Here is a 12,753-nt window from a genome sequence, read left to right on the forward strand (position 1 = left end):
CGCACGCAAGGCAGGGGGAACAACCCCACTAAACAGAGGAATAAAAAAAAATATATATTCTTACCTGATAATTTTCTTTTCTTCTGACGGGAAGAGTCCACAGCTGCATTAATTACTTTTGGGAATTCAGAACCTGGCCACCAGGAGGAGGCAAAGACACCCCAGCCAAAGGCATCAAATAACTCCCCCCACTTCCCTCATCCCTTAGTCATTCTGCCAAGGGAACAAGGAACAGGAGGAGAAATATCAGGGTGAAAAAAGTGCCAGAAGAACAAAAATTTACTGCCGCCTCCTAGACAAAGCACGGACGGGAGCTGTGGACTCTTCCCGTCAGAAGAAAAGAAAATTATCAGGTTAGCATAATTTATGTTTTTCTTCTTAAACAGGAAGAGTCCACAGCTGCATTCATTACTTTTGGGAAAACAATACCCAAGCTATAGCAGACACTGAATGCAAACAAATGGCGGGTACAAAAAGGCGGCCCCTTCGAAAGGCACCACAGCCTGAAATTACCGACACCCTACAAAAACTAAAAACGACCAGGGGAAAAAAACAGAAGCCAAGGTAACTGCTCATCAGTTACACAACCTGCAAAGCCGTGCTAGAGACCACTCAGACACAGAGTCTGCCGAGCACAAAAGCTTTAGAGGAGCCAGACCTGCGGCTCTAGACTCCCATGAAAGTACCCCCGACCTAAAGGACAAGAACCTCTATCAACCCCCGAGAGGGAGAATAGAGAACCCCCTAAGAGATCCAAAGGACCACCCAACAAGGGCTCTAAATCAAAACTTTGAACAAACCCAAGTTTGCCACAAGACCACTGCAACTCCCAAGAGGACAAGGGCCAAAAAGATAAGTTACAAAGCGTGGGATAAATAAAGAAGTGTAATTGCACAGACTCCCCACATACACTGTGTGAACAATCCTCAATAATCCGGTAAAAGGTAAATACACAAGTGAGAGTCTTATATCAGGAGGGCACACTCCAGACGTACCTCTGTGATAACTGGGGCCAGGATCACTGTAAATAGCATACCCAGGAGCAAACTTTTAGAACCCCCGAAGGATAGAACCAGGAAGCAAAGTTCAGGAGAAGCTCCAAAAGATAGAGTAACTTTTTTAACTGAGTACTCTAGGCAATATAAGGATATTTGCAAGATAGTTGGTAAGCATTTTGGACTATTGGCAGCAGATGACAACTTACAAGGAGTGGTTGAAAGGGGGATTAGTTGTTCATACAGAAGAAACAGATCCATCGGTAACATAGTTGCACCCACTAGGCTAAAGAAGACGGGGGTAGTAACATCCTCCTGGCTGAGTGTTAAAGGCACATTCCGTTGTCACCACCGTACGTGTGTGGCCTGTGAGAGATTGGTGACGGGGGATACATTTTATTCCCTTACCTCAGGACAAGAGTTTAAGATAAACTGTTGCCTCAATTGTAGGTCCACATTTGTTAGATATGTGATCAGTTGTGAGGCCTGCTCTGTCCAATACGTAGGGCTCACCACCAGGGAGGCCAGAACACGCATAAAAGAGCACCTAGCGGACATCAGAGCAGGTGTACTCACCACCCCACTTGTGAATCATTTTTCAGGGGTACATTCAAAGGAGATTTCAACCTTCTCTTGGACCATCATTGAACGAATACCACCATTAAAGGGGGGACAGGACAGAAACCGCAAGTTGGGGGAGAGGGAGGTCTTCTGGATCTTCAAGCTCAAAACTAGGGTTCCAGAAGGCCTCAACTCGGAGTTTGACCTCATCAACTTTTGGTGACCCTCAATGGCTCCATATATATATATGTATTTTTACCTGTTAAAACCCCTCTCCCCTCCCGGTAATCCTTGACTCCACTGGGTGGTGAGCTGGTGGTCAGTGATTGTGTCGGTATACTCCTTTTTTTACTTTGGGTCCCGGTCTCCTTTATGTGGTTCTGAGACACTGTGATACCCTTAGGATACAATCCCTTGACTCTATTTATGGCATTAGACTAATCTGGGTTATTGGTCAACGCCTGGGGATTTGCATTGAAAACTTGGACATTGCCAATTAAGATCCCCTCATGCAGCAATAAGGTCATGTAGGGTCTAACTCAAAATAGAGGTTTATTCATTTATGTATAAATTTATGTACTAGCCCTGTTAGATTTCTTTACCGGGTTTGCTCCAAAAGGGCATGTGAGGCAACAAGGGATCCAAACCATTAGTTGGATTATTGACTTGTTGGTACCTGACATATGGGTATACTAAATAATTCCCTCTACATGTATTCAATATATAGTTTTCTGTATGCATACTAGTAAAAGGCAATTTGTTGATTCCTATGTCTAACTCTTTTGAACTTAATCTATGCAGGTGTTCCTGACATGTCCTCTTGATCTTGTAATCCGGGGGAATCCTAATATCCAATTTCTAGTTATCTGCTTTTGTTCTCGCTAGTGCTCACTCTGGCCTCTAAGAAAATTGGTAGTAATCTCTCTGACGTCATGATTTGATCATCGGGTGCAAGTCCATGTTCTCTTCTCCAATTCCCTTTTCTACTAAACCTGCAAATAATTTCTGTATTCGTTACTAATATTTTGTATATTCTGTATGTTCTCTTGTTGTAAAGATTGCTATAAATGTTAATGTAAAATCTCTATGTAGCATACTGCTTCATTCTGATTGGTAGCAAGGAGCTAACGTAGTTTAAAACGATCCATTGGTCACGATAAGGAAAGGGGTGTGTACCCTCTGACCAATGGGAACTTGGGCTGGTAGTTTTATAGTGCACAGTGTACTATTTTAAAACAGGTAATGAGTAAGGCTACACGCTGAAATGCGTTTACCTGACATTTTCCAGCGCTATTTGAATTTGAAATAAACTGTTTTTACTTGCATACCTCCCGGTCTATGCTCCTCTATTTCTGTTTTTGTCCGAAAAGATAAGGCCATACTCAGGAAAAAACGTCACTATGATGACCAGAGGGACCCCCTCATATTCCTGACACAGTACCATACCACATATGGTGCTCCAAAAAAAAAACCCCAAAAAAACGCGAGATTCCCATTGCTTCAGACAGGATAATTTGACTAGCAGCCCCAAAAAAAAAAAATAAAAAAAAAAAATAAGGAGCTCTTCCATGAGAACACAGCCACCTAAAAACAAGAACTCGTGATGACCAAAGTCCAGGTAGCAAAGCTGACCCTAAGCCATCATGGGACCTAATCCCCCCTAGAAGCGCCGAAAACACTCGGCAGCAGCTCCCGTTCGGACTCCAAGGAGCGTCCCCTCCCAGCAGCAGACGCCACCAGTAGAGAGATGGACATCAAGAGCCCCCCCAACAAAGGGGAGAACAGACTCCATAAAAGTACACATCTACACTGCATAGAGCAAACCGATCCCTGAACTTCACTCCAAGGTAAAGGTCCCAGCCCAAATGCTAGTTAAAGACCTAAGACAGTAAGTATCAAAACTCTGCCCGACCTATGTGAGAAAAAGGATAGATCTACAAGGAATCAAAACCCCAGAGTAGAGCTCTGACCGCTACTTAAAAACTGGCATGCTACCATGAGCCATGACAGGAACTTCATGCTCAGGGCCCAGAACCCCTACACTGTTGCCTTCCATAAAGAAGGAACACTCCCAAGGGGAAGAACGTATTCTGATCCACAGCATCCCAATACCAGAATCCAGCCCCATGATCCTGATTACCTAAGAAAGGGAGAAGACCATCTGATGCGAGAACCCAAGGACCCACAGGCCTTCACGGATACTGAGGTACCTCCAAATTGAGGAGAGCAACGCAAGCACCCATCCCCCACCCTAGGTGAGGAGAAGAGGAAGAAAGAAACGGTAACCACCCTACCAATAGAGGCGAGACCCTTCGGACCAAATCGCCAGCCCAGTTTATACGACAACTGGAAGTCTACCAGGAAGCATTAGATGCACCTGAAGACAAGTAGGGACCCGTGAAGAGACCTCAATCTTAAGCCTCAAGCAGCTATTAATCTCCCATGAGAGTCAAAGCACCAGGTCCCCTCAAGGGACAGGCGGGAGATCCAAACCCTAAGGCTAAACTGAACCGCCCATGCCCGATCCAGGAAAGAGACATGGTCCTAAGCCAGAGTCCTCGAGAATAATCGCAAGACCTAACCGCCTGAGGAACCCATAAGCAGCCTCCTATAGTTAGGGGCACACCCAAGACCGAGCCTTCCACCATCTAAAGACCCCAGACGTAGAGTACCAGCAACAGCCACAAACCCAAGAGTCTAAAAAACTCCTGACCATTTTAAGAAGACAGCAATCACATCGGATCATAAGTTAATCCTTTGTAGACAGTCTTAACCACCTGATCTACACGCTGGTCTATATAAATGGTAATTTTCTTGACTCCAGATAGGCGAAGGTCTGTATCTGACCCCTGACCACCTACTCGCAAGCCTAAAGGCTAGATCTCCATAAGGTTGAAGCACCCGAGAGAGTCTAAAGACCACGGTAGGACAAGGGGCAGTTCCTAGATTAAGAAGACTATATTGTCTCCAGATATCTTCCCAGGATCAGACTCCCGAAAAACCTGTAATAGGAATAACTATGGGAGACTCGCCGCTCCTGGCAGAAAGGATGGGGTGATCAACCCCCCTGCACTCCAAGCACTAGCGCAAATGAGACGCTGAGAAAGGGAAGGACATGCCCGCACTTCCAGACACAGATGACCCAACCCAAGACGGGAAGAAAAGGAGACTCTGCCACCGCCCAAAGGAATGTGACTAGGCTACCGAAAGTAAAAACGAAAATCATCCACCACCCGGAATACTAGACCTCCCAAGGTCATACACATTTCCAAACCCTAAAGGGATGTAAAACTACGGTTCCGAGTCCACAGGGACCTTTAGAAACCATGATGATGTCTTAAAAAGTCGGTCACGTATCCCCAGCAATTTGGGAGAAAAAGACCAACTAAAATAAGAGCTCACAACCTTCCTTCCAGAAGCGTTGGATCTACACACTAGGCCTCCATACTTCGTAGTAGGATATGAGCCCGGAGTTCATATCAATAGATCAAAGCGACATACAGAATCCGACAGGATAATCAGCACCATGAGGGTGACATGAACCCAAGGAACAGCAGATAGCGTCCGACCAGTACCTGCCTGGTACAAGAACACTCCAGAACTAAGGTCCAAGAAAAATCAACCCGAAAGTTCGATAATATGAACTAGAAACATAACTTTGTTGTTAATCTTCAAACTTATGACACTTCTCTGCCAACCTCCTGTGATGAAAAGCAAAGAATGACTGGGGGATGAGGGAAGTGGGGGAGGAATTTAAGCCTTTGGCTGGGTTGTCTTCTGAAATCCAAAAAGTAATGAATGTAGCTGTGGACTTTTCCCATTTAAGAAGAAAAAGCTTCTTATCCATGGGATCCTTGAAAGAACAACTATCTTCAATAGGAATAGAAGTTCTCTTGCCAAGAGCAGAGATGGCTCTAAAAACTGCACAGGAGGAATAACTTTCGCCTCCGAGCAAAACAAACATTTTTCAAAAGACCCATCTTTATAATTAGTGTTGATAACTGAAAGGTAATTGGGAGCCACCAGAAATTTACTGAAAAAAAATTAGTCTCAAATATTGTGAAACCGAAAAACAATATGTACCTCAGTTCTGCTGAGGGCTTACCACTCCTAGGACAGACAGACAATCAATCCCACTAGAATTGATAAATACTGGACCAAATGAGAAGAGACAAAAAGGAGCAGACACTGAGAGCATCCACAAACAACGCTACGAACTTCGCTCTGAGCAGAAACAAAAAGCGGAAGTGCGGAGTAAAACGGTCACCTGACCGCAACTTAGAATAAACTGCGGCATCAACTAAAATACGGCGCGAAAGGACAGAATAAAAATTACTAGTCTTGCGATCTATCCACTTTCCTTGCAACTGGTTGCCATATAGGAAAAAATAATGCCTTATTCAAACATAATAAAGTGCCCCAAATAACGTCTCTCAAAGCGCAAGTAATTGAAAACACTGTTTCAAAAGAATTATGTCAGCCTCATAATCCCATTTAGATGCAGTGCCCCGAACAATGTAACACAACCACCAAGAAACAATCTTAGGATCTGTGTAATCAGGTTAGATAACTTGCTTCTCAAGATTAAAAATCCACAGGGAGATTAACCCTTGGAGTGCTGATACCTTCTAACCTGTCGATGCTGCTGTCAGGCAGAGAATATCTTCTAAGGTGTTACAAATATCTCAACGTCTGTCAGGGACCTGTAGAAAAGGAAAGAACAGGGTAACCAAACCTGGTTTTCTATAAAGGGGTAGCATTTTTGTTAGAAGACGGCTAGCTGGTTTTTGCTTAACTTCTAACTGCTAAAAGCCACCATTACTCTTACTAAAGAGATTGACATGGACTCAGCATAGCCCCAAATCCTTGCTTGCAGGGAAAAGTACCCATTAAATGATTAAATATCTTCAGACAGCATCTTCCCACATCCTCCCTTGACAGAGGCAAAGAGAATGACTGAGGTTTATGGGTAAGCAAAGTGACACTTAACAGCTATGCTGGGGTGCTATTTGCCTCCTCCTGCTGGCCAGGAGTGAATATCTCACTAGTAATTGGAATGATTCATGGACTCTCCATGCCATAGGAAATAAATAAAATTGACTACTATTACATATGTTGTAAGTTTGATTTTTTTAGAAGTAGGGACAACTCTTGTTTAGCTCTAATATAACCAGTTCTAATGTATTGAGACTGATAGGGCTTATTATTTTGGTGTTAAACTTTTGTGATGAGACTCCACGCTTTGCCCACTTAAAGGGCCAGTGTAGTGACCTGGACACATTTTTCCGTAGCCAATAGTAAAAGCAGCCAAAAAACAAAGAAATAAACATGATTTTTCAAGTAAGTAATATTTTTAAAATGTACCTGTAAAAATCTCACTCCTGTGTTTTAGCACTGTGATACTGGAACTCCCTAAGGAAAGGGCTGAGCTGTGAGATAACTTAACACGCCCCCCTCCAATCGGATCTCAAATGCAAATATCCTGTGCACAGCAGCAGTAGTGGGGAGCACATGTGCAATCTACATTACTGCTTTTAATCTATAGTAATCACAGCTCCTATGCAGCAGCTTGTATTATAAATTCAATTAAATCTGTATTTATTGGAGCAATAACAAATATAATAGAGTAGTATTTTTATTACACTTGAACTTGTAATGTACTTGCAAAATGATGGAATGAAAAGTTATCATAAATCAACTAACGGACTTTGCGAAATTGCTATTTATCAAGCATAATGCCGGTAGGTAGATTAGTGTAATATAGAATGTTTATAATGTTTTGGGTGGATAGAATAAGCTTACTAATGCAATATGTATAACTAGCTGTTTTGTATGAACCTAATATATAACATCTTGCAGCATTTTCCCAAATGTATTATATTTGGTTCAGGAACTATGAATCACTGGTCAATGTAATATTGCATGTTTAAATTACTGAATTTTGATAATTACAGCTACAAAAATTGTAAGATATTAAAATACAGCAGGAAAATACCTCAGATATTGTGTTTGAGCAGACTGTGTCGTTACTGTAGAATTTATAGTTGGTGGCAGTGACCTCAGTGGCCCAATCGGATCATGGTTCATGCTGTAAGCTTGTGGCAGTGTCTGTGCATGGACATGTGGCATGCCCTGTACCATGTAGTTCCCTCCTTGAGGTTGGTTGTGGTAGCCCTAAAAGAAAACATCAGTTTACTATAGCAAATAAACAGTTTTCCATGCACTACCTAGGAAAATATATAAAGATTAAAAATGCAGTCCAGATACGAACTACAGGAAAAGGCTGCATTCGTACGAAACTACTGCAATTTTGGCAATATTAACCCCTTCGTGACAGGGGGCAAATGTTTATGAGTAGCAGAGAGACGGGAGCCTGTCCTTTCAAGTGATTGGTTACTGAAACAGGGGAGCCTGCCCTTTCAAGTGATGGGCTACAGAAACAGGGGAGCCTGCCCCTTCAAGTTATGGGATACAGAAAGATGGGAGCCTGCCCCTTCAAGTAATGGGCTACAGAAAGATGGGAGCCTGCCCCTTCAAGTGATGGGCTACAGAAAGATGGGAGCCCGCCCCTTCAAGTGATGGGCTACAGAAAGATGGGAGCCTGCCCCTTCAAGTGATGGGCTACAGAAAGATGGGAGCCCCCCCCCCTTCAAGTGATGGGTTACAGAAAGATGGAAGCCTGCCCCTTCAAGTGATGGGCTACAGAAAGATGGGAGCCTGCCCCTTCAAGTGATGGGCTACAGAAAGATGGGAGCCTGCCCCTTCAAGTGATGGGCTACAGAAAGATGGGAGCCTGCCCCTTCAAGTGATGGGTTACAGAAAGATTGTAGCCGGTCCCTTCAAGTGATGGGTTACAGAAAGATGGGAGCCTGCCCTTTCAAGTGATGGGTTACAGAAAGATGGGAGCCTGCCCCTTCAAGTGATGGGTTACAGAAAGATGGGAGCCTGCCCCTTCAAGTGATGGGCTACAGAAAGATGGGAGCCTACGCTTTCAAGTAATGGGTTACAGAAAGATGGGAGCCTGCCCCTTGAAGTGATGGGTTACAGAAAGATGGGAGCCTGCCCCTTCAAGTGATGGGTTACAGAAAGATGGGAGCCTGTGCTTTCAAGTGATGGGTTACAGAAAGATGGGAGCCTGCCCCTTCAAGTGATGGGCTACAGAAAGATGGGAGCCTGCCCCTTCAAGTGATGGGCTACAGAAAGATGGGAGCCTGCCCCTTCAAGTGATGGGCTACAGAAAGATGGGAGCCTGCCCCTTCAAGTGATGGGCTACAGAAAGATGGGAGCCTGCCCCTTCAAGTGATGGGTTACAGAAAGATTGTAGCCGGTCCCTTCAAGTGATGGGTTACAGAAAGATGGGAGCCTGCCCTTTCAAGTGATGGGTTACAGAAAGATGGGAGCCTGCCCCTTCAAGTGATGGGTTACAGAAAGATGGGAGCCTGCCCCTTCAAGTGATGGGCTACAGAAAGATGGGAGCCTACGCTTTCAAGTAATGGGTTACAGAAAGATGGGAGCCTGCCCCTTGAAGTGATGGGTTACAGAAAGATGGGAGCCTGCCCCTTCAAGTGATGGGTTACAGAAAGATGGGAGCCTGTGCTCTCAAGTGATGGGTTACAGAAAGATGGGAGCCTGCCCCTTCAAGTGATGGGCTACAGAAAGATGGGAGCCTGCCCCTTCAAGTGATGGGCTACAGAAAGATGGGAGCCTGCCCCTTCAAGTGATGGGCTACAGAAAGATGGGAGCCTGCCATCCCACCCAATCTCTACATAAGCTTCCTAAGGGCTTTCAAAGGGTTGGACCTCAAGAGTGTCATACGCCACACACTGATTGGATGTTTATTGGAAGAAACAAAAACAATCATAGGTACAGCATAATTTAAATAACATGAATTAAAAGGGACAGTTTACCCAAAAAAATAATCTCCTTTAAATCCACTTAACCTACTGGAGTGTATTAAATTGTTTACAAGTAGCCCCTTTACAATTATGTTGGCATTTGAAATAGCTGACAGCCTGTGGCATCCCTATGTATACTGAATGTTTCTATACTTAAGTATAGGCTATTGCTAAGCTTTGTAAATATAGCTAGCATAGGAAATAACATTCCCAGTGGGGTGTAGGATAGTTAAGTATTAAAAATGTTAATTTTCCATTGTTCTCTCTAAGTATTTATTGGTCTTTGCTTTATACACAGCTATAAAATGAAGAAGCATGTCTGTTTACAGAAAGTGATAATATAATGAGATCTGATTTTACCTGCAAGCTCATTTTAATAGGTCGTGGCTTGAAAAGCACAAAACCAGCGATTTAATATACACAAATAAACCTGAAAATGCAATTTCTCATACTTGCACCTGGTACAACAAATCATTGGCAATACATTAAGGGAAACATTATTTTACGGTATACTGTCCCTTTAAACAAGCACTAACCTGCATGGATACGCCCATTGAAGTGGTAGCATAATGTGCCTGGGGAGGTGGCTTGCTGTACATTGAATACATTGGAGCTTCATTCACAAGTTTATTATACAATTCTAATGCCTCAAGGACTTTCACATTCAGTTCTGAGAGTTCGGAATGTTTTCTAGTTAAAAAAATAAATAAAAGTAAATAAGCAATATTATTTAAAAAAATATATACTAAATATAAGAATAGACAGGTAAGAAGGTAATGAGTGCTACTCCACTGAGACAACGGGAGCAAACCGTTTTCAGATAAGAGAGTTATTATAAACTGTATTAAAGAATGCAGAGAAGTGGATTATCAGTAGGCATATTGGAAAATGGCCTAATAGTGTAGAATGAGATATTTGGGATACGTGGTTGTAATAATCCACCATAAAAACAAACAGTGAGGTAAAAAAAGTGAGGTCAAAAAGAATCTCATATGATTCAGATAGAGCATGCAATTTTAAACACTTTCTCATTTACTTCTAGGTATCTAATTTGCTTTGTTCTCTTGGCATCTTCGCTGTTGCTCTAAGGAACAGATAAACCTTTTCAGTACTATTTATTGCTTTAACCCCTTAACGACCAGCGCCGTACCCTGTACGATGCTGTTGTCAGGGCCGCCATCAGTGGGTGAATAGGGCAACTCCTGTCAGGGGCCCAGTGGGCCCCATGAGGCAAACAACTATTATTAAAAAAAAAAAACAGAATTTATGCTTACCTGATAAATTACTTTCTCCAACGGTGTGTCCGGTCCACGGCGTCATCCATTACTTGTGGGAAAAGTTCTCCCCCACAGGGAAAGGCAAGGAGAGCACACAGCAAGAGCTGTCCATATAGCTCCCCCTCTGGCTCCGCCCCCCAGTCATTCGACCGACGGTTAGGAGAAAAAGGAAAAACTATAGGGTGCCGTGGTGACTGTAGTGTATAAAGAAAACATTTTTCAACCTGATTAAAAAAAACCAGGGCGGGCCGTGGACCGGACACACCGTTGGAGAAAGTAATTTATCAGGTAAGCATAAATTCTGTTTTCTCCAACATTGGTGTGTCCGGTCCACGGCGTCATCCATTACTTGTGGGAACCAATACCAAAGCTTTAGGACACGGATGAAGGGAGGGAGCAAATCAGGTTACCTAAACAGAAGGCACCACGGCTTGCAAAACCTTTCTCCCAAAAACAGCCTCCGAAGAAGCAAAAATATCAAATTTGTAGAATTTGGCAAAAGTGTGCAGAGGAGACCAAGTCGCTGCCTTACATATCTGGTCAACAGAAGCCTCGTTCTTATAGGCCCATGTGGAAGCCACAGCCCTAGTAGAGTGAGCTGTGATACGGTCAGGAGGCTGCCGTCCGGCAGTCTCATAAGCCAAGCGGATAATGCTTTTCAGCCAGAAAGAGAGAGAGGTAGCAGTAGCTTTTTGACCTCTCCTCTTACCAGAGTAAACAACAAACAAGGATGAGGTTTGTCTAAAATCTTTTGTTGCTTCTAAATAGAACTTTAAAGCACGAACAACATCTAAATTGTGTAATAAACGTTCCTTCTTTGAAACTGGATTCAGACACAAAGAAGGAACAACTATTTCCTGGTTGATGTTCTCGTTGGAAACAACTTTTGGAAGAAAACCAGGCTTAGTACGCAAAACAACCTTATCTGAATGGAACACCAGATAGGGTGGATCACACTGCAAAGCAGATAATTCAGAAACTCTTCTAGCAGAAGAAATAGCAACCAAAAACAGAACTTTCCAAGATAGTAACTTAATATCTATGGAATGTAAAGGTTCAAACGGAACCCCTTGAAGAACTGAAAGAACTAAATTTAGACTCCAAGGAGTCATGGGTCTGTAAACAGGCTTGATTCTAACCAAAGCCTGAACAAAAGCTTGTACATCTGGCAAAGCTGCCAGTCGTTTGTGCAACAAGACGGATAATGCAGAAATCTGTCCTTTTAGAGAACTAGCTGACAATCCTTTATCCAAACCTTCTTGTAGAAAGGAGAGAATCTTTGGAATTTTAATCTTACTCCAGGAGAATCCTTTGGATTCACACCAACAGATATATTTTTTCCATATTTTATGGTAAATCCTTCTAGTCACAGGTTTTCTGGCTTGGACCAGAGTATCAATCACAGAATTTGAAACCCCACGCTTGGATAAAATCAAGCGTTCAATTTCCAAGCAGTCAGCTGCAGAGAAACTAGATTGGGATGTTCGAATGGACCTTGTACTAGAAGGTCCTGTCTCAAAGGTAGCTTCCATGGTGGAGCCGATGACATATTCACCAGGTCTGCATACCAAGTCCTGCGTGGCCACACAGGAGCTATCAGAATCACCGAGGCCTTCTCCTGTTTGATCCTGGCTATGAGCCTGGGGAGGAGAGGAAACGGTGGAAACACATATGCTAGGTTGAACGACCAAGGCGCCACTAATGCATCCACTAGAGTCGCCTTGGGATCCCTGGATCTGGACCCGTAGCAAGGAATCTTGAAGTTCTGACGGGACGCCATTAGATCCATGTCTGGAATGCCCCATAATTGGGTTAACTGAGCAAAGACCTCCGGATGGAGTTCCCACTCCCCCGGATGGAAAGTCTGACGACTCAAATAGTCCGCCTCCCAGTTGTCTACTCCTGGGATGTGAATAGCAGATAGATGGCAGGAGTGATTCTCTGCCCATTGGATTATCTTGGTTACTTCCTTCATCGCTAGGGAACTCTTTGTTCCCCCCTGATGATTGATGTACGCAACAGTTG

The 12,753-nt window shown here is 43.5% G+C and overlaps 1 protein-coding gene across 1 annotated transcript in view; it reads right to left on the minus strand.

Moving 5' to 3' along the window:
• STAM2 (signal transducing adaptor molecule 2) overlaps positions 1 to 12,753 on the minus strand; it is a 315,996-nt gene that overhangs the window by 45,014 nt on the left and 258,229 nt on the right. Inside the window, exons 12-13 of the mRNA XM_053698304.1 lie at positions 9,988 to 10,141; positions 7,552 to 7,730 (exon numbers count right to left, since the gene is read on the minus strand). Of these exons, the coding sequence (XP_053554279.1) occupies positions 7,552 to 7,730; positions 9,988 to 10,141 (333 nt within the window). The remainder of the gene's footprint in view (positions 1 to 7,551; positions 7,731 to 9,987; positions 10,142 to 12,753) is intronic.

Source organism: Bombina bombina, chromosome 1 (genome assembly GCF_027579735.1).
Source record: "Bombina bombina isolate aBomBom1 chromosome 1, aBomBom1.pri, whole genome shotgun sequence".
NCBI classification, from domain to species: domain Eukaryota; kingdom Metazoa; phylum Chordata; class Amphibia; order Anura; family Bombinatoridae; genus Bombina; species Bombina bombina.